This window comes from Callithrix jacchus, chromosome 3 (assembly GCF_049354715.1).
Source record: "Callithrix jacchus isolate 240 chromosome 3, calJac240_pri, whole genome shotgun sequence".
Lineage (NCBI taxonomy): Eukaryota > Metazoa > Chordata > Mammalia > Primates > Cebidae > Callithrix > Callithrix jacchus.
In genome coordinates, this window is record NC_133504.1 from 116,736,403 (window position 1) to 116,757,306 (window position 20,904).

The 20,904-nt window shown below is 38.0% G+C and overlaps 1 protein-coding gene across 3 annotated transcripts in view; it reads left to right on the forward strand.

Annotated features, from left to right (window-relative positions):
- PRKG2 (protein kinase cGMP-dependent 2) overlaps nucleotides 1-20,904 on the forward strand; it is a 127,474-nt gene that overhangs the window by 38,350 nt on the left and 68,220 nt on the right. For all 3 annotated transcript variants that reach the window (XM_035293447.3, XM_017970467.4, XM_035293448.3), the window contains exons 5-8: nucleotides 27-132; nucleotides 2,556-2,619; nucleotides 15,990-16,067; nucleotides 17,644-17,738. In XM_035293447.3, coding sequence (XP_035149338.1) covers nucleotides 27-132; nucleotides 2,556-2,619; nucleotides 15,990-16,067; nucleotides 17,644-17,738 — 343 coding nt within the window. The remainder of the gene's footprint in view (nucleotides 1-26; nucleotides 133-2,555; nucleotides 2,620-15,989; nucleotides 16,068-17,643; nucleotides 17,739-20,904) is intronic.

Sequence of the window (20,904 nt, forward strand, 5' to 3'; positions counted from 1 at the left end):
TTATTGTTTTCTTGATTTTTCTAAAGCTATTACCAATGTTAAAACGTGGACACTAGATCGAGAGGTATTCCAGAATATAATGAGGAGAACAGCCCAAGCTAGAGATGAACAATACAGAAACTTTCTCAGAAGGTAAGAATAATACATTGGGACAAAGTGCAGACAGTGGAATTGCCATATTGTGAATATGTTGGTTTTATCAGAATAATTACTTTACTACAGCTTTTCTCATGTAAGTATTTTCCACATGACTAAACCAAAGTAATGTTGCTTGCAGTAAATGCCTGTGCATACCAAAAACTATATTTAATTTCCATTAGTGTTGTACACCCATTTACATCTGCTGCTTGTTTTTGCCCTTGTATTGATGGAGCCGTAGTGCACAGCATAGAAAAATGTGCAAAAAACCAAAACTATTCATTGGGTTGCTCAGTTGGCTTTGAAAGGCATTTGAAATTTGAAAGTGGTTAGCTGAAAGACAAGCTTTCTAAAAATTCGTTGCTTAGAATAGTAGTAAAATTAATTTTATTACCCTTATTTGCTTTACCTGAGACTTTCTTATTTGCGTAGTCACACCATCTCCCAAATTATTATTATTTGTAGCAAACTGACTTGCTAAAAATGTTACTATACTTGTCATGACGACAGGGACTTAGAACATACTCATTTTGTGAATTATTCTGTACCTCAATAACTTGGATGCATCAATTTATAAGGAAACTAGTATCTATGTAAGTGAAAAAACTAGTCCCATATTAACACTTTATTTAGAAGTGTAAGTTATTTATTTAAATAATTTCTCTATCTTTAGTGGGAGTTTTGCAAGTTTCTGAAGCTGTAATACATTCTATAATGAAATGTTACCTGTAATATGTAATCATAATAAAAATAATGTATCACATGATTTCCAAAAATAAATTGTAAGTTCCTCTTATGGTGATTTTTTTTCTAGCATGAGAACCCTTCAAAGCCAGTGATTTTAGAGCTGTATAGTGCTTAGCTTATAGTGTAGGCTCAATTAAACATGAATAAGATTTCTCATATAGAGTCTTACTGATTTGTCCTCCTAGAGACAATAATGTCTCCTGGCAGAGAGCTGCAATAATGACAAGCAGGTTCTCTACCTATATGCCAGCCAATACCTTAGCTATCATATCGTGGGGTCCACTTGATTCTAGGTGATCTCAAAATCTACCAACTGAGCAGCACAGGTTAGCATTTAATACTGATAAGCCACACTTACACAAGGGCAAAAAAGAGGTACATAAATAAACCAGTGTGCCTGGGTTGTGTTTGAATGTCTGAGATAAAACCTGAACTAGGCATAGCAGTTAATTCCCTTGGAGTCTACCACCTTCTTAGTGAAAAAAAGCTCAGATAATCTACTAGTAATATTTTTTCCTTCCCTCCTTTTGTTATTTCATTTATCTAACTAATACTTATTAGCAGGCACTAAATATTGTAGTGAATAGGATAAACCCGATTCTTGCCTTCATAGAGAGGAGACAGAGAAAAGATATTTTCTTGTATCTCTTTTTCCCACCAACCTCCAAAGGTGCTAGTTAATAACAGTTAATTTTCACTGATGTTAGAGATCCCTGTTTGGACTAGAAGTAAAACTTTTATGATAGCCTGTGTTAATGACAAGTTCTGACTGACTCTATTGCCATTTCATCTATAGTGATATATAATTAGGGGAATACGGTAATCTTTGTTTCATAATATACAGTATGTTATTTTTTCCATTTACATTTTTATTATGAAGTATGTGATATTCTATGTGATACATAGCACATATGTAAGTTATGTCAACAAAATGAACACCTGTGAAGTTACTGCCCGGCCTAAGGAAGAGAAAGCAGATGTTGAAGTTCTTATGTACTTCCCCATGTTATTTCTGTCTCTTCCTCCTCCTCTCCTTGGGGATATCTGCATTCTGAAGTTTAGTGATCATTCCCTTGGTGTTCTTTACAATTTTGCTTGTAGCTTGATTTAGCCTATTTCTGAAGTTCATCTATGCCTCTGGCTGTCATTAATTTTCAAAGACAGTACAGTATAACTAATAATCGGAGGTCATTTCAATGTCAGTTCCCATGTTCCTTCACACCCCCGGATTCAGTCCTTATTTAATTACAAGGATTTAGACAAAAATCGGATTCTCCACTGGAAGCAGAGCTCCTTGCATAAACTAATAAAAGATATATTGAGATGTGGAGAGCAAGAAATTTCCAAATGCAATTCACTTTGAAAACCAGCAACAAATGTAAATTTTTGTTTCACCAAATAGACAAAATGTAATTCTTTTCCTCCTGTCTAGTATCTTACTATTTTCATTTACTTGCCTGTGGCACATGTCTGTGATTACATATCTATAATTTCCAATGTATGTGAAATTCAGTTATTGCTGTGTTTTCAGTTATTTGGACATTTTCTTTGGAAGAATCAAAGTGCACTATATTTTTTAAATGTATATAAAGATTTTTGAATTTACATAAACGTGTGTATTTACAGTTTAATTCAGGAAGATAATTGAAGGTTTCTTTTTATATTTGAAGTGTGTCCTTGCTGAAGAATTTACCTGAAGATAAATTAACCAAGATTATTGACTGCTTGGAAGTGGTAAGAAATTTTGAAGTAGAAAATAAATTTCATTAGAAGGTGTTAGAATTTAGTTATATTATTAACACTGTAAATAAAAAAGAAAAAGACGCCAGAGCACCAGTTTACAAAGACCAAGAGTCTTTTTCTGTGGTGAAAAATCTTAAGCCAACTCATGCTGCATTAAGGGGCAGAGAAAGGTTTAAACTCTTTAGATGTACAAACGGAAATTGGATTTGCATGTGTAAAGTGAAATTTGATTTACATATTTTAATCTTTTTAGTATATCTTATAAAACAAAGCTGCCTTACTCAAGGAGCATTTGATTTTCTACAACTAACATCACAATCCCTTACAGAGTTTTCATAGTATAAAGCAGTCACTGATGCATAATTAGGAAATGGAGCAGAGAAAGGGTATGTTGGTCCTTTTGGTGGCAAGCCTCTGAGTCAGGCTGTGAAACACTTTCTGCTTGAACACTCTAGACCACAAAAACACATTTTAAAAACTGTACTTAAGAAGCACTTTATCTATTTTAACATCTAGGGGGAAACAGCATATTGGAATGTGTTCAAAAACTCATTTTAGGCATCACCCAGATGGTTGGTTCTGGTCCAAGACTAGTCAAGTCTTTTTATGAATAATGCTTTTACGACATGTACCTTGGATTCCAACGATATGCATTTTGTGAAAACTTCTTCAGATTTCAGAGATTAAAATTCAAAGCAAATAAGTCCTTTAACTTTTTTGGGGGGGGTCAATTTCATTGAAACCCAGATGGCTTTTATGGAATTTAAAAGAGGTAAGGAATAGTAAAGGAGTCACATATAGAATTTAAGCTTTTATAAAGCTGTTCTCAGTGGGAGGAAAAGAACCACAGAAAACCCTACAAGGCTGATTGTTGACAGATTCATGCCTCTGTCAATCACAATATACAACGTAACTAATATCTGTCAAGCAGGGAGTAGGGACCTTTTTATCCTTAAGTGTAAGTGACACCAGCAATGTTTCTATTTACAATTCATGGAACCCATCCATCAGTTTATCAAGGACAGACCACGATGACACAGTGCCTGCCCTTGTGGCCCCAGGGGGTTCAGATATGAAGTCATTTTCAAAAAGATTTCTTACCCTGCATCTCTTGGGAGTCTCCCATCGTAACATAACCAAATCACAGATGTTACAAATTAATAATTCATCCTAATTTCTAAGGGCTTTTTTTTTTTTTAATTTTAAGCTGGAGAGGACCCAGGGTTTTTATTTTATTTATTTATTTATTTATTTATTTTGGTTAACCACAGAAATATGCTTTTAATATAATACTAATAGAGTAGATTCACTAGAAGGGAATTCTATGTTGACAGTAAATACAAAAATTTTGTATCATTAAAAATAAATGGTAAATTAGACATGTTTATAGCAGCCACGGCAATTGCTACAGAATATATAGATGGGGGTTCAAATCCAGTAATATTTAATACACACTTCAAATTTGAAAATCTCATCTTTTCAAAACCCTGGAAAGGATTTGCTGTATCTCAGCATTTGCAGACAGTAGCACAGTTTATAAAGGGCTCTTTATTCATACCTGGCAAACAAATGTGTCTCTGTGATGTGTGAAAATTCTCAAATGCGAAAGTGATTAACAAGGGAATAATGTGATCTATTTAGCTCTAAGAAAAGCATATGATTTACCAGCATAGCTTGAACTAATGATCCATCAGCTTGGTCCTGACAACAGCCAATCACTAATCCGTCAGTTTTGACAGTGTCCAGAGTTCTAGGACCAGCTATCCCACAAACTGGCCTGATAATCTTTGGAAAAAATAAAGGCTAAATTTGTCATGCAGTTTAGGAGTTGATTTAGGAGGTTTGATGTAGCAGGGGGTAGGGAAAGGAGAATCAAAATTTCCCATTACCAAGCAGTTGATCTGATGTGGTTGTTGAAACTTAGATGGTTGAACTCCTATAACAAATGGCCCTGATTGTGCAATGTTCCAATAGCATTTCTTGCTTTAGCTTAAATCACTCAGATTAATTAGTTATAAAGGCAGCCATTGCCTTTAAGCTTCTTCTTGTGTTCTGATAGGAAACAAGGGTGGGAATAACACCAACATACTAGAGTTCATTAAGAGTTAACTAATGATAACAGAAAAGCATGATACAGATTCAGAATGGAGTGTAAAGATTAATGACAATGGAAATAATAATGGGACTTATGCACCTGGCAGTTGTGCAGTATGGAAGACAAGAGTGGAAGTAGTTTCTGCTCCCACACATGGTGATGAATCCACTAAGCATGAGATTTGACCGTGCCATCCTTCTGAGCCACAAACATTGTGATTCATTGTAAAGTCGCCTGTTAGTTACAGTGCTTTGGAATTTGACCCAGTGGCCTTTTGCACCATGACACTGACCTGCCATCTTACAGAAAGCTGGAGGTATGTAGTGTGGAACACCCTTGCCCTTTGCCCTTAGTCATATCGCCCATGGTGCTGATGAGAAGGCATATTCCCAAGCACCACCCCACACTTACTGAATCAGAAACTCAAGTTGGGGCCCTCAAATCCACACGTAACACTCAAATGGTGGGATTTTTATGCATATTAAAGTCTAAGAGGCACTGGTTTAGTTATAAATGTTTAGAGTTTGCAACCATCTGCCTCTTTGTTTGAGAATTTTCCATTTTTAATCACTTTTGAAAAGTCTAATTTTTCTTGTAGTCCTTACCAACGCTTGCATAAACCAGGATGTTTTTTCCCTTCATCTTAATGGGTAAATCCAGAGCTATAAGAAAGTTGAAATAGTTGTAGATTTTGCTACAGTTTATGAACCATTGAGCAAAAGGTGGGGCAGCCAGATGTAGAAAGTTCACTAGTCCAAAGTCTGGAGATTAGGGCTTGTGGTTCTGCCTCTGTTGCTCTACCAGCTGTCAATTAATTGTGGGGAGCTTTAGTATATCATCTCCACATCTACAAAATAATGGAGTGGTGGGCCATATCTCTATGACCTCTTTCAACATTGAAATCACAGAATTCTATATGATTGGCTTACCCAAATAGGAATAACTTCTGTTTGTTTTCATTTTGTAGTATCTGGTCCTTTGTAAATAACCAGTCAGGCACTGCATGCCCAAATGGCTGACTGGGCCCACCTGATGCAATTGTGCTTGCTTCGAAACTTCTGAGGTGTTCTAAACTGTCATCTATGGCAAACAAAGATTACTAACAACATAACTAACTGTAAACAATTTTTAAAATAATAAACTTGAGTACATAGTCACACAATGCACAGAGGGGTGTGTGTGTGTGTGTGTGTGTATTATACATCTGGTTGTATATCATCAGTACTTTCAATACTTCTTTTTAATGAAGATTTTATTTTCTTTTTGCAAGATACTTGTAAAGAAGATTTCTAGCTGCAAATTAAAGACTCTAGGGAAGTCATCATCTTCCTTCTTTGTCTTCATGCTTTGTCACTTTGGAATTCACTTTGGTCTCATATATTGTATTTATACATATGCAGCCTATAGCATTTTGCTAGATAATCACAGAATGAACATTTTGTTTACAGTAAAAATGGGTTACAACTTGTTATCAGGTTATGAAACCAATTTAGAGGAATATTTTAAAAATCAGTAAGTAGAAGTATTATTTTGAAAACTGTTTCGATTTTGTGTAAATATGTCTACATGCTCTTGTATGTGTATTGGGTGTTCATGCAGAATGTATTTCTTACTGTTGGTCAGAGTAAAAAATGCTTGAAAACCATTTCTCTGTAGGATAGAGTCTATGGCTTCTTGGTCCTCTAAGGGACACCTTTGCAGTGTAACCACAGGGACAACAACCACGCTATTTGCATTTCTCTTTTTGGTCTCAGTGAATACCCTGGTTTGACTGGTTGCACTCCCCAGTTGACAAACACTGGGCAGTCTAGCATCACAGTCAGTAATTACCACTATATATTTTTGGTCTGACCTATTTCCACAGCCTTTTCTGATCTATGAAATTACTGTCAACATACTGGGAGGTATTATTTATCTTCCTCCCATGGTTTTGGGTGACAAAGAATCATCCATGGAAAAAAAATACTACTAGGAAGGTTGTCCCTTGAAAAATAACAAAGCTCTTCCTTAGTGCCCCCTTTCGAGCTTTCCCTGCTTTGAATTTATCCAGTTGTCAAGAATTTATCCAGTTGTCTGCACACATCAAAGGTTTATAATAACTGAAGAACACCCTAACAACACTTGACAAATACTTCATGTTTCTTCTGCTCCATGTGGTTAATAAGGACTAAAATTGTGATGGGAACAGGAAAGCCTGAGAAGCAGACTGTCTGAAATAGGAACAGCTAACACAGTCCCAGTAGTTACAGCAAAGAACATTGAATGTTAGCTACATGGTGAAGACAGCTGGACTGTGGGAGCAGGATCATCTCATAAGGGTCATAGTCATCTCCACCTCAAAATCACACTTGCATATAGTCAAGGTATGTGATAAAGGTAAAATTGAGAAGGGATGAAGAGTTTGAATAAGCAAACTATGAGGCAAAGAGACTCCAAAACATCATTGCTTAAATGAAATAGAAGTTTCTCTTTCGTTCACATAACATCTTCTGTCCAGGGAAGATGGTCACAATTGGCTCGACACAGTCATTCAGGAACCCAGGCTGATGACTACTCTGCCACTGTCTTTTTTTTTTTTTAATTTTTTATTGCATTTTAGGTTTTGGGGTACAAGTGCAGAACATGCAAGACAGTTGCATAGGTACAAACATGGCAGTGTATTTTGCTTCCTTTCTCCCCTTCACCCACATTTGGCATCTCTCCCCAGGCTATCCCTCCTCAGCTACCCCCACCCCGCTGGCCCTCCCCTTTTCCCCTCAATAGACCCCAGTGTTTAGTACTCCCCTCCCTGTGTCCATGTGTTCTCATTTTTCATGACCCACCTATGAGTGAGAATATGCGGTATTTCATTTTCTGTTCTTGTGTCAGTTTGCTGGGAATGATGTTCTCCAGATTCATCCATGTTTCTACAAATGACATGAACTCATCATTTCTGATTGCTGCATAATATTCCATGGTGTATATGTGCCACATTTTCCCAATCCAGTCTATCATCAATGGGCATTTGGGTTGGTTCCAGGTCTTTGCTATTGTAAACAGTGCTGCAATGAACATTCGTGTGCATGTGTCCTTATAGTAGAACGATTTATAGTCCTTTGGGTATATACCCAGTAATGGGATTGCTGGGTCAAATGGAATTTCTATTTCTAAGGCCTTGAGGAATCGCCAGACTGTCTTCCACAATGGTTGAACTAATTTACACTCCCACCAACAGTGTAAAAGTGTTCCTTTTTCTCCACATCCTCTCCAGCATCTGTTATCTCCAGATTTTTTAATGATTGCCATTCTAACTGGCGTGAGATGGTATCTCAATGTGGTTTTGATTTGCATCTCTCTGATGACCAGTGATGATGACCATTTTTTCATATGACTGCTGGCCTCATATATGTCTTCTTTTGTAAAGTGTCTGCTCATATCCTTTGCCCATTTTTGGATGGGCTTGTTTGTTTTTTTCTTGTAAATCTGTTTGAGTTCTTTGTAAATTCAGGATATCAGCCCTTTGTCAGATGGGTAAACTGCAAAAATTTTTTCCCATTCTGTTGGTTGCCGATTCACTCTAGTGACTGTTTCTTTTGCCTTGCAGAAGCTATGGAGTTTCTTTAGGTCCCATTTGTCTATTTTCGCTTTTGTTGCCAGTGCTTTTGGTGTTTGTTTCATGAAGTCCTTGCCTACTCCTATGTCCTGGACGGTTTTGCCTAGATTTTCTTCTAGGGTTTTTATGGTGCCAGGTCTTATGTTTAAGTCTTTAATCCATCTGGAGTTAATTTTAGTGTAAGGTGTCAGGAAGGGGTCCAGTTTCTGCTTTCTGCACATGGCTAGCCAGTTTTCCCAGCACCATTTATTAAACAGGGAATCCTTTCCCCATTGCTTGTTTTTGTCAGGTTTATCAAAGATTGTATGATTGTAAATATGTTGTGTTGCCTCCAATTCCTCTGTTTTTTTCCATTGGTCAATATCTCTGTTTTGGTACCAGTACCATGCTGTTTTGATTACTGTAGCCTTGTAGTATAGTTTGAAATCCGGTAGTGTGATGCCCCCGCTGTGTTCTTTTTGCTTAGAATTGACTTGGCTATGCAGGCTCTCTTTTGGTTCCATATGAAGTTTAAGGTAGTTTTTTCCAGTTCTGTGAAGAAAGTCAATGGTAGCTTGATGGGGATAGCATTGATTCTGTAAATGACTTTGGGCAGTATAGCCATTTTCACGATATTAATTCTTCCTAACCATGAACATGGAGTGTTTTTCCATCTGTTTGTGTCCTCTCTGATTTCGTTGAGCAGTGGTTTGTAGTTTTCCTTGAAGAGGTCCCTTACGTTCCTTGTGAGTTGTATTCCTAGGTATTTTATTCTTTTTGTAGCAACTATGATTGGCAGTTCGTTCTTGATTTGGCTTACTTTAAGTCTGTTATTGGTGTAGAGGAATGCTTGTGATTTTTGCACATTGATTTTATATCCTGAGACTTTGCTGAAGTTGCTTATCAGTTTCAGGAGTTTTTGGGCTGAGGCGATGGGGTCTTCTAGGTATACTATCATATCATCTGCAAATAGAGACAATTTGGCTTCCACCTTTCCTATTTGAATACCCTTTATTTCTTTTTCTTGCCTGATTGCTCTGGCTAGAACTTCCAGTACTATATTGAATAGGAGTGGTGAGAGAGGGCATCCTTGTCTAGTGCCGAATTTCAAAGGGAATGCTTCCAGTTTTACCCATTCAGTATGATATTGGCTGTTGGTTTGTCGTAAATAGTTTTCATTACTTTGAGATACATTCCATCGATACCGAGTTTATTGAGGGTTTTTAGCATAAAGGGCTGTCGAATTTTGTTGAATGCCTTCTCTGCATCAATTGAGATAATCATGTGGTTTTTGTTTTTGGTTCTGTTTATGTGGTGAATTACATTTATAGACTTGAGTATGTTGAACCAGCCTTGCATCCCTGGGATGAATCCTGCTTGATCATGATGGATACGTTTTTTGATTTGCTGTTGCAATTGGTTTGCCAATATTTTATTGAAGATTTTTGCATCTATGTTCATCATGGATATTGGCCTGAAGTTTTCTTTTCTCGTTGGGTCTCTGCCGGGTTTTGGTATCAGGATGATGTTGGTCTCATAAAATGATTTGGGAAGGATTCTCTCTTTTTGGATTATTTGGAAGAGTTTTAGAAGGAATGGTACCAGCTCCTCTTTGTGTGTCTGGTAGAATTCGGCTGTGAACCTGTCTGGACCTGGGCTTTTTTTGTGTGGTAGGCTCTTAATTGCTGCCTCGACTTCTGACCTTGTTATTGGTCTATTCATAGTTTCAGCTTCCTCTTGGTTTAGACTTGGGAGGACACAGGAGTCCAGGAATGTATCCATTTCTTCCAGGTTTACTAGTTTATGTGCATAGAGTTGTTTGTAATATTCTCTGATGATGGTTTGAATTTCTGTGGAATCTGTGGTGATTTCCCCTTTATCATTTTTTATTGCATCTGTTTGGTTGTTCTCTCTTTTCTTTTTTATCAATCTGGCTAGTGGTCTGTCTATTTTGTTGATCTTTTAAAAAAACCAGCTCTTGGATTTATTGATTTTTGAAGGGTTTTTCGTGTCTCTATCTCCTTCAGTTCAGCTCTGATCTTAGTTATTTCTTGTCTTCTGCTAGGTTTTGAGTTTTTTGGGTCTTGCTCCTCTAGCTCTTTCAATTTTGATGATAGGGTGTCAATTTTGGATCTCTCCATTCTCTTCATATGGGCACTTATTGCTATATATTTTCCTCTAGAGACTGCTTTAAATGTGTCCCAGAGATTCTGGCATGTTGTGTCTTCATTCTCATTGATTTTGAAGAACTTCTTTATTTCTGCCTTCATTTCATTGTTTATCCAGTCAACATTCAAGAGCCAGTTGTTCAGTTTCCATGAAGCTGTGCGGTTCTGGGTCTGTTTCTGAATTCTGAGTTCTAACTTGATTGCACTATGGTCTGAGAGGCTGTTTGTTATGATTTCAGTTGTTTTGCATTTGTTGAGCAGTGCTTTACTTCCAATTATGTGGTCAATTTTAGAGTAGGTGTGATGTGGTGCTGAGAAGAATGTGTATTCTGTGGATTTGGGGTGGAGAGTTCTGTAAATGTCTATCAGGTTTGCTTGTTCCAGGTCTGAGTTCAAGCCCTGGATATCCTTGTTGATTTTCTGTCTGGTTGATCTGTCTATTATTGACAGTGAAGTGTTAAAGTCTCCCACTATTATTGTGTGGTAGTCTGTCTTTTTGTAAGTCATTAAGAACTTGCCTTATGTATCTGGATGCTCCTGTATTGGGTCCATATATGTTTAGGATTGTTAGCTCTTCTTGTTGTATCGATCCTTTTACCATTATGTAATGACCTTCTTTGTGTCTTTTGATCCTTGTTGCTTAAAATCTATTTTATCAGAGATGAGAATTGCAACTCCTGCTTTTTTTTGCTCTCCATTTGCTTAGTAAATATTCCTCCATCCCTTTATTTTGAGTCTTTGTGTATCCTTGCATGTGAGATGGGATTCCTGGATACAGCACACTGATGGGTTTTGGTTTTTTATCCAATTTGCCAGTCTGTGTCTTTTGATTGGTGCATTTAGTCCATTTACATTTAGGGTTAATATTGTTATGTGTGAATTTGATACTGCCATTTTGATGCTAGTTGGCTGTTTTGCCTGTTAGTTGATGTAGATTCTTCATTATGTTGATGCTCTTTAGCATTTAGTTTGATTTTTTAATGGCTGGTACTGGTTGTTCCTTTCTATGTGTAGTGCCTCTTTCAGCAGCTGTTGTAAAGCAGGCCTGGTGGTGACAAAATCTCTGAGTACTTGCTTGTTCGCAAAGGATTTTATTTTTCCTTCACTTCTGAAGCTCAGTTTGGCTGGATATGAAATTCTGGGTTGAAAGTTCTTTTCTTTAAGAATGTTGAATATTGGCCCCCACTCTCTTCTGGCTTGTATAGTTTCTGCCAAGAGATCTGCTGTGAGTCTGATGGGCTTCTCTTTGTGGGTGACCCGACCTTTTTCTCTGGCAGCCCTTCATATTTTCTCCTTTATTTCAACCCTGGTGAATCTGACGATTATGTGCCTTGGGGATGCTCTTCTTGTGGAATATCTTTGAGGTGTTCTCTGTATTTCCTGCATTTGAGTGTTGGCCTGCCTTGCTAGGTGTGGGAAATTTTCCTGGATAATATCCTGAAGAGTATTTTCCAGCTTGGACTCATTCTCTTCGTCACATTCTGGTACACCTTTCAAACATAGGTTAGGTCTCTTCACATAGTCCCATATTTCTTGGAGACTTTTTTCATTCCTTTTTGCACTTTTTTCTTTAATCTTGGTTTCTCATTTTATTTCATTGAGTTGATTTTCGAATTCTGATATTCTGTCTTCTGGTTGGTCAATTGCACTGTTGAAACTTGTGCATGGTTTTTGAAGTTCTCATATTGTGTTTTTCAGCTCCTTCAATTCATTTATATTCCTCTCTAAGTTATCCATTCTTGTTATCATTTCCTTGAATCTTTTTTCAAATATTTTTTCAAGGTTCTTAGTTGCTTCGCATTGATTTAAAACATGTTCTTTTAGCTCACAAAAGTTTTTCATTATCCACCTTCTGAAGTCTAATTCCATCATTTCGTCACAGTCATTCTCCGTCCAGCTTTGTTCTCTTGCTGGTGAGGAGTTTGGTCCTTTGTAGGAGTCGAGGTGTTCTGGTTTCAGGTGTTTTCCTCCTTTTTGTGCTGGTTTCTTCCCATCTTTGTGGATTTATCCACCTGTCATCTGAGTAGTTGCCGACTTTTCAATGGGGTCACTGAGTGGATGCCCAGATTGTTGATGATGAAGTATTTCTGTTACTTGGTTTTCCTTCTACCAGTCTAGCCCCTCCACTGTATGACTGCTGAGGTCCACTCCAGGCCCTGCTTGTCTGGGGTGCACCTATAGTGGCTGCGGAACAGTGAGGGATGCTACCAGTTTCTTTTTCTGCTATCTTTGTCCCAGAATGATGCCTGCCAAATGTCAGTCTTCTGGATATAGAGGGGTCAGGGAGCTGCTTGAGGAGACAGTCTGTACTTTATAGGAGCTCAAGTGCTGATCTGTGAGCTCTGTTGTTCATTCAGGGCTGTTAGGCTGCTACATTTAATTCTGCTGCAGCAGAACTCATAAAAAAAACCCCTTTTTTTCTCAGATGCTCTGTCTTGGGGTGTTGGGGTTTTCTTCGTGAGTGTCCGTTGCTCTGTTCTGCCCAGCTAGGAGGCAGTCTAGTCACTAGCTGCCTAGTGAGGCTCCACCCTGTTGGTGTGAGGTCCGCCTTGTTGCTGCAGGCTCTGCCCTTCTGCTGTGGTCTCCACCCTGCTGCCACAGGCTATACCCTGTAGCAGAGTCTCTCTGTTGTGGCGGGTTGCCTCGGCAATGGCAGGCTGCATCAGTAATGGGCGTGTACCTCAGTAGGGGTGGGTTGCCTCGGTAATGGCAAACGCCCCTCCCCCACCAAGCTGCACCGTCCTGTATTCAGCTGTGCCCACAGTGAAACTCTCCACCCAGAGCATTTGGAATTGCCATTTTGTTTGTCCCACTGCCCTGGCCCAAACGCCATTTTTCTGGAATCTCCTTGCCTGGCTCACTGTCCAAGTCCCGTTCAATCAGATGGATATGCCAATCTGCCCTCTCAAGTCTCAGATTGCCAGTTCAACAGGGCAACTGGACCAGTGCACTTTGTGCAGAGCGCCGTGGAGCACCGCTGTGCTGCAGCGCCGGCTGCCAGCTGCACCGGCAGTCGGCTGCACCAGCGAAAACCACTGTGCTGGCATTTTGCGTCTCTTTTATACCTGGGAATTTCCCCGTTCTGTGGGCAACAAAGATCCGTCTGGAAATGCGGCCCTGACTTACCCTCCGTGCATTCACCGTGAGCTTCAATCCTGGGTTGTTCTCACCGCGCCATCTTGAGTCGCTCTACTCTGCCATTTTCAACATGTGGTTTTCCAGGTTTGTGTGGGCCATGCCATTATAATTGGGGAAACAGTGTAAAGACACATACATAAATTGTGCATGGGCTTGGTGTGGAAGTGTTGCAGATTCCTTCCACTTGGATACTTTTCGGTAAAAGTTCATCACATGGCCATAGCTAATAGCAGAAGGCTGGCAAGTGTAAGTTACTTGGACAGTCCTATATTCCTCTGGAAGACTGTCATGACCAGTTCATAGCCTCTTTCACAAGATTACAAGTCACTGGGTATCTGGGGTGTACTAAATGTTCCATCAGGTACTTTAGATACACCATCTTAATTAGTCCTCAAACAACATTAGGTGTAGTAGTAAATACAATCTTAATTTTACAGAAAAGGAAACAGAGGTCCAGAAGATGTAAGAAACAGTGAAGCAAATCATTGTCATACTCCTTAACACAGCAACTATTGATTTTGCATTTACTATGTTTTAGATGCTTCTAATATTTCAGACAACATTACCTTTCATTGGCTTATTGTGGTAGGCAGAATGGTCCCCCGCCCCACCCAACCCCCTTCCAGATACCCAGATCTGAATCCCTGGAATTTATGAATATATTATATTACTTTGCAAAAGGGACTTTAATGGTATGCTTAAAGTTTGGGACTTTAAAATGGATTATCGTGATTGGCTAGGTGGTCTGAATATAGCTACATGAGCATAGAATTAGCTTTGGTTGGAGACAGAGAGATGCAGCAGAGGTGGAATCCAGAGAGACTCTGAGGATAAGAATTAGACGTGCCATCACTGGTTCTGAGATGGAGAAGGCCCTCTGCAGGGTGGGAGAGACCTCAAGGGCAGTTCCCACAGTCAGTCAGTAAGGAAATGGGATCTTATCCTGCAGGTGAATCCTACCAGCAACCTGAATGAGCTTGAAAGTGAATTTTCCCCTTAGCCTCCAGAATGATATAAAGCCCTATTGATACCTTGAGCTCAGTCCTGAGAGACCCTAATTGAGAAATCTAACTGAGCAACACTGTGACTAGACTTTCTGACTCATAGGAACTGTAAATAATAAAAGCGTGTGGCTCTAAGCCACCAAGTCTGTGGTTGTTACAGCAGCAATACAAAACTAATACACTTTCCTAAATCTTTGAAGATAAGTGTTGTTATTTTAATTTTATGGGTTAAGGAAAGTAAAAATTTTTGTAAACTGAGATTTGAATATAAATCTGTTTGGCTTCAAAGTACTTTCACTCCAAAAATATTATACTTCCTTTCATGAGATGTTGACATGTCTTATAAAATGTACATAGTGTTATGAAAATAAAAGACATGTTTATTAGTATTAGGAGTAATATTGATTCCAGAAATGTCAATGATCAAGAAAGTATTGAAAAGCAAACAGACACAAAAGTAGTTTGGAATTTATTTTCAAATCTAAATGAAAAACAAGAGAGAGAGTAATAATGTGGTTAGTTATGCCATTTTTTAAAATTAAAGAAGCCATTTTTCTTTGTATGAATAATTAAGAGATCCATTTTGGTTCTGTGACTTTAAGACAAGGCCAAATTAAACCAAAGTAGAGGTGGACAGTTTAATCTATCTTTTGTTTTATAAGATATTTAGTTGCTTTTTTGGTCTGACAGATAAATAGATTATTTTCCACCCCTCAAGGATCACACAAACATATACGAGAGAAAAAGATGTTAATAAATAAAAAGAAATATGTAATAATATGAGATTTCAAGAGGATGCATTTACATTAAATTATAGAATTTACATTAAAAAATCTCTAATGTCAATGTTTTATGATGACAAATCTTTGGATATAGTATGATGACAGAGCTACCTACTGTGAATGTAGAATCTTCCTAGAAGTTGCTTTTCAAGGAATTAGAAATTAATGGTAATGTTCCTAATATCCATTGGGGATGTTATATAATCACTTGTTCTTTTTCTAGACCCCAGACTTAATTTTTAGAATGTTGCTGATCACCAAACAGTTTATATTTAGATTATACAGGTGATAGCCAGTGATTGTTGCCAGGTTATCATTTCTCTTTATATCTTTGGACTTCATGCCTGAAATTCAGTATTCCAGGTTAATTTACTCTATGAAAGAAAAAAAAGAACATAAGTGCAGATAATAAAGGAAAAGTCTCATTACTTTTCTAGAGTTTATGACTGCAATGTAAGAAAAGCTCACAGTTACAATAGGCAACAACAACAACCAAATGAAAAAAACACGTGGAATACTCATTTCAAAGATGAAAGGAGTTCTGCTTTATGTCTTCAGTTGCATATCTCCACTTGATCTAACATTTCTCTCTCATTTCAATAGGAATATTATGACAAAGGAGATTACATCATTAGAGAGGGCGAAGAAGGAAGTACCTTTTTCATTTTGGCAAAAGGAAAGGTAACTACTAATTAAAGCTTCCTAAATCAAAAAGATTATTTTAAATCAGTTTCCATACGCTCAACTATGCTTTGCATTGCAAAGTAAGTCCTGCACTTTGGACAGTTAAAAAAGCTTCTACCAGTAGAGTCCCATGCAGTTCTATTTGAACACTGGGTTTGGAATGGAAGCCACAGGACCCCCTAAGAGATCATAACTTCTTAGTAATGTTACATAGGTTACTTGATTTTTTGGGGGGAAGACCTAGCTTAATTGTGTATGAGATGGCTGGATTATTTATAAGGTCCCTTCTAGCTATGAGTAAGTGATTCTCAATCATCCCCAGATTCCAGATCAGTACTAGAATATTTTCTCATCCAACAGATATGACACGTAGCAGGTGGAGAATGAATTCAGCAATTGAAGACAGTAACAATTATGTATCAAGTTTATAGAACCAATATGGCTCAGGATTTCAACTGATACAAAAAAACTCAAGTGAATTTAGATGCTGATGCAAAATTTATACTAACATGTACAATAAGTCTTTTTCTTTATCTAGATATTGAATGGATAACATGTAACCAGTTGTTCCAATGTTGACTCAACAGTGTTCCTCAGAGATGAAAAGCATTTGTGAAATATTGAAGGAAAGGGTCAATCCTTGAGCACCTGTGTGTATAAAATGTCAGATTTTTACATATATTTTCTCTTCTATGGAACAGCTTATCATCAGGGAGTGAGGCACTGCCATTTGTGAACTGGATTGTGGTTGAACTTTGAATTTTGCTCCAAGTAAAGGAAAAACATGAACAAAATAGTTTCAAACCTCTGAAACTCTTCAACACTTAGAACTACTTCTTGTCATTTTTTCCCAACCTAGACACCATACTTTGAAATAATTCTTACTAATAAAAAATTGCATTTATTATTTTTGAAATTTTAATTCATCATGACATACACAAGTGCCAAACAGAATTTCTATTCAGCCTGAAGCAGCACTTGTTGAATTGGAATAGCTCTAGCCACAAACAAGGCTTTGCTGTTTGGCCCTGCTGGGTGGGGCGTTCTTAAGCCTTACTGGGCAAGAGATGCCCATGAAAGTTGTAGACCCTTCTTCAGTCAACATTTTGCATTCAGTTTTAGGGGGTACACCGGATTCAGCCAGTCAATCTATTGCTACCAGACATAGATCTACTGATACCCTTATTTTCGATTAATTTTTGTCAACTCTATTAGACTTTTTGAAATAGAAATAGTTTCACAGGACCGTTATTATTTGCTTTGTGGATCTCTCAGAAGGATTCACTGGATTCATATTTAAAATTTAACTTTAGAAGGTGGGGTTTAGGTGGTGAATTTTCCTCTTACAGTGGGTAGAGTTATTTGATCATATTAGACCATAGGATTTCCCACATCCATCAAAATGGGCTGAGTGTAGGTAAATTATCCTAATTACTGTAAAATCAAAACAAAGTTGTTGTCTTTTTCCTTGATCAAGTTTATATAGGTCTGGAGGGTTTGGTTGAATAAATGTGTATTCAGGTTCCCATTTTTCTTCTGTCTCTTTCTCTTTGTATTGTTTAACATTGTTTAGGTAAAAGTAACACAGAGTACAGAAGGCCATGATCAACCACAGCTGATAAAAACACTGCAGAAAGGAGAATACTTTGGAGAAAAAGCTCTTATCAGGTGAATTAATGAATTTGTATGTCATATTTTAGATAAAATGCTTGGATTATTTTGCATATAAAATCATTTAGAGTTGTTAAATTGAGCAACTAAGTTAAGGGCAACATATATCCTAATATTAAATATTTTGAAGTGATTTTTTTAAAAAGTTATGCAGGAAAAAAGTATACTAATTTGCAGAGGAAATAATTGGAAAATCTTAAGTTTGCTCGTGAAAATGAAATTGTCGTTTTATTAAATGTTTGAGTTTCAAAATGGGTCTGAGAAAATATTAAAAAGGTAAAAATTATATTTTCCCTTGTGAACAGGTTTTTATATTTCCAACATTTAAAATATTGTCTACTTTAGAGGTTTTACCTTTTTAAAAATTAGGAAACAATGGCTTTATATATTTTGTGTGCTTTTAAATCATCAGGTCAAAAGTAGTATTTTCTTAAGATTTTTTTTTTATTGCACTTTAGGTTTTGGGGTACATGTGAAGAACATGCAAGATAGTTGCATAGGTACACACATGGCAGTGTGATTTGCTGCCTTCCTCCCCATCACCTATATCTGGCATTTCTCCCCATGGTATCTCTCCCAACACCCCACCCCCAACTGTCCCTCTCCTATTTCCCCCCAACAGACCCCAGTGTGTGATGCTCCCCTCTCTGTGTCCATATGTTCTCATTGTTCAACACCTGCCTGTAAGTGAGAACATGCGGTGTTTGATTTTCTGTTCTTGTGTCAGTTTGCTGAGAATGATGGTTTCCAGGTTCATCCATGTCCCTACAAAGGACATGAAGTCATTGTTTTTTATGGCTGCATAATATTCCATGGTGTATATGTGCCACATTTTCCCTGTCCAATCTATCATCGATGGGCATTTGAGTTGTTTCTGGGCCTTTGCTATTGTGAATAGTGCTGCAATGAACATTTGTGTGCATGTGTCCTTATAGTAGAACAATTTATAATCCTTTGGATATATACCCAGTAATGGGATTGCTGGGTCAAAGAGAATTTCTATTTCTAGGTCCTTGAGGAATCTTCACACTGTCTTCCACACTGGTTGAACTAATTTACACTCCCACCAACAGTGTAAAAGTGATCCTATTTCTGCACATCCTCTCCAGCATCTGTTGTCTCCAGATTTTTTTTTTTTTTTAATTTTTTATTGGATTATAGGTTTTGGGGTACATGAGCAGAGCATGCAAGACAGTTGCGTAGGTACACACATGGCAGTGTGCTTTGCTTTTCTTCTCCCCTTCACCCACATTTGGCATTTCTCCCCAGGCTATCCCTCCCCACCTCCCCCTCCCACTGGCCATCCCCTTTTCCCCCCAATAGACCCCAGTGTTTAGTACTCCCCTTTCTGTGTCCATGTGTTCTCATTTTTCATCACCCACCTATGAGTGAGAATATGCGGTGTTTCATTTTCTGTTCTTGTGTCAGTTTGCTGAGGATGATGTTTTCCAGATTCATCCATGTCCCTACAAACGACACGAACTCATCATTTCTGATTGCTGCATAATATTCCATGGTGTATATGTGCCACATTTTTCCAATCCAGTCTATTATCAATGGGCATTTGGGTTGATTCCAGGTCTTTGCTATTGTAAACAGTGCTGCAATGAACATTCGTGTACATGTGTCCTTATAGTAGAACGATTTATAGTCTTTTGGATATATACCCAGTAATGGGATTGCTGGGTCAAATGGAATTTCTATTTCTAAGGCCTTGAGGAATCGCCAGACTGTCTTCCACAATGGTTGAACTAATTTACACTCCCACCAACAGTGTAAAAGTGTTCCTTTTTCTCCACATCCTCTCCAGCATCTGTTGTCTCCAGATTTTTTAATGATCGCCATTCTAACTGGCGTGAGATGGTATCTCAATGTGGTTTTGATTTGCATCTCTCTGATGACCAGTGACGATGAGCATTTTTTCATATGATTGTTGGCCTCATATATGTCTTCTTTCGTAAAGTATCTGTTCATATCCTTTGCCCACTTTTGAATGGGCTTGTTTGTTTTTTTCCTGTAAATCTGCTTGAGTTGTTTGTAAATTCTGGATATCAGCCCTTTGTCAGATGGGTAGACTGCGAAAATTTTTTCCCATTCTGTTGGTTGCCGATCCACTCTAGTGACTGTTTCTTTTGCCGTGCAGAAGCTGTGGAGTTTCATTAGGTCCCATTTGTCTATTTTGGCTTTTGTTGCCAATGCTCTTGGTGTTTTGTTCATGAAGTCCTTGCCTACTCCTATGTCCTGGATAGTTTTGCCTAGATTTCCTTCTAGGGTTTTTATGGTGCCAGGTCTTATGTTTAAGTCTTTAATCCATCTGGAGTTAATTTTAGTGTAAGGTGTCAGGAAGGGGTCCAGTTTCTGCTTTCTGCACATGACTAGCCAGTTTTCCCAACACCATTTGTTAAACATGGAATCCTTGCCCCATTGCTTGTTTTTGTCAGGTTTATCAAAGATTGTATAGTTGTATGTATGTTGTGTTGCCTCCGGTGCCTCTGTTTTGTTCCATTGGTCTATATCTCTGATTTGGTACCAGTACCATGCTGTTTTTATTACTGTAGCCTTGTAGTATAGTTTGAAATCCGGTAGTGTGATGCCCCCCGCTGTGTTCTTTTTGCTTAGAATTGACTTGGCTATGCGGGCTCTCTTTTGGTTCCATATGAAGTTCATGGTGGTTTTTTCCAGTTCTGTGAAGAAAGTCAATGGTAGCTTGATGGGGATAGCGTTGATTCTGTAAATTACTTTGGGCAGTATAGCCATTTTCACGATATTAATTCTTCCTAACCATGAACATGGAATGTTTCTCCATCTGTTTGTGTCGTCTCTGATTTCGTTGAGCAGTGGTTTGTAGTTCTCCTTGAAGAGGTCCCTTACGTTCCTTGTGAGTTGTATTCCAAGGTATTTTATTCTTTTTGTAGCAATTGCGAATGGCAGTTCGCTCTTGATTTGGCTTTCTTTAAGTCTGTTATTGGTGTAGACGAATGCTTGTGATTTTTGCACATTGATTTTATATCCTGAGACTTTGCTGAAGTTGTTTATCAGTTTCAGGAGTTTTTGGGCTGAGGCGATGGGGTCTTCTAGGTATACTATCATGTCGTCTGCAAATAGAGACAATTTGGCTTCTACCTTTCCTATTTGAATACCCTTTATTTCTTTTTCTTGCCTG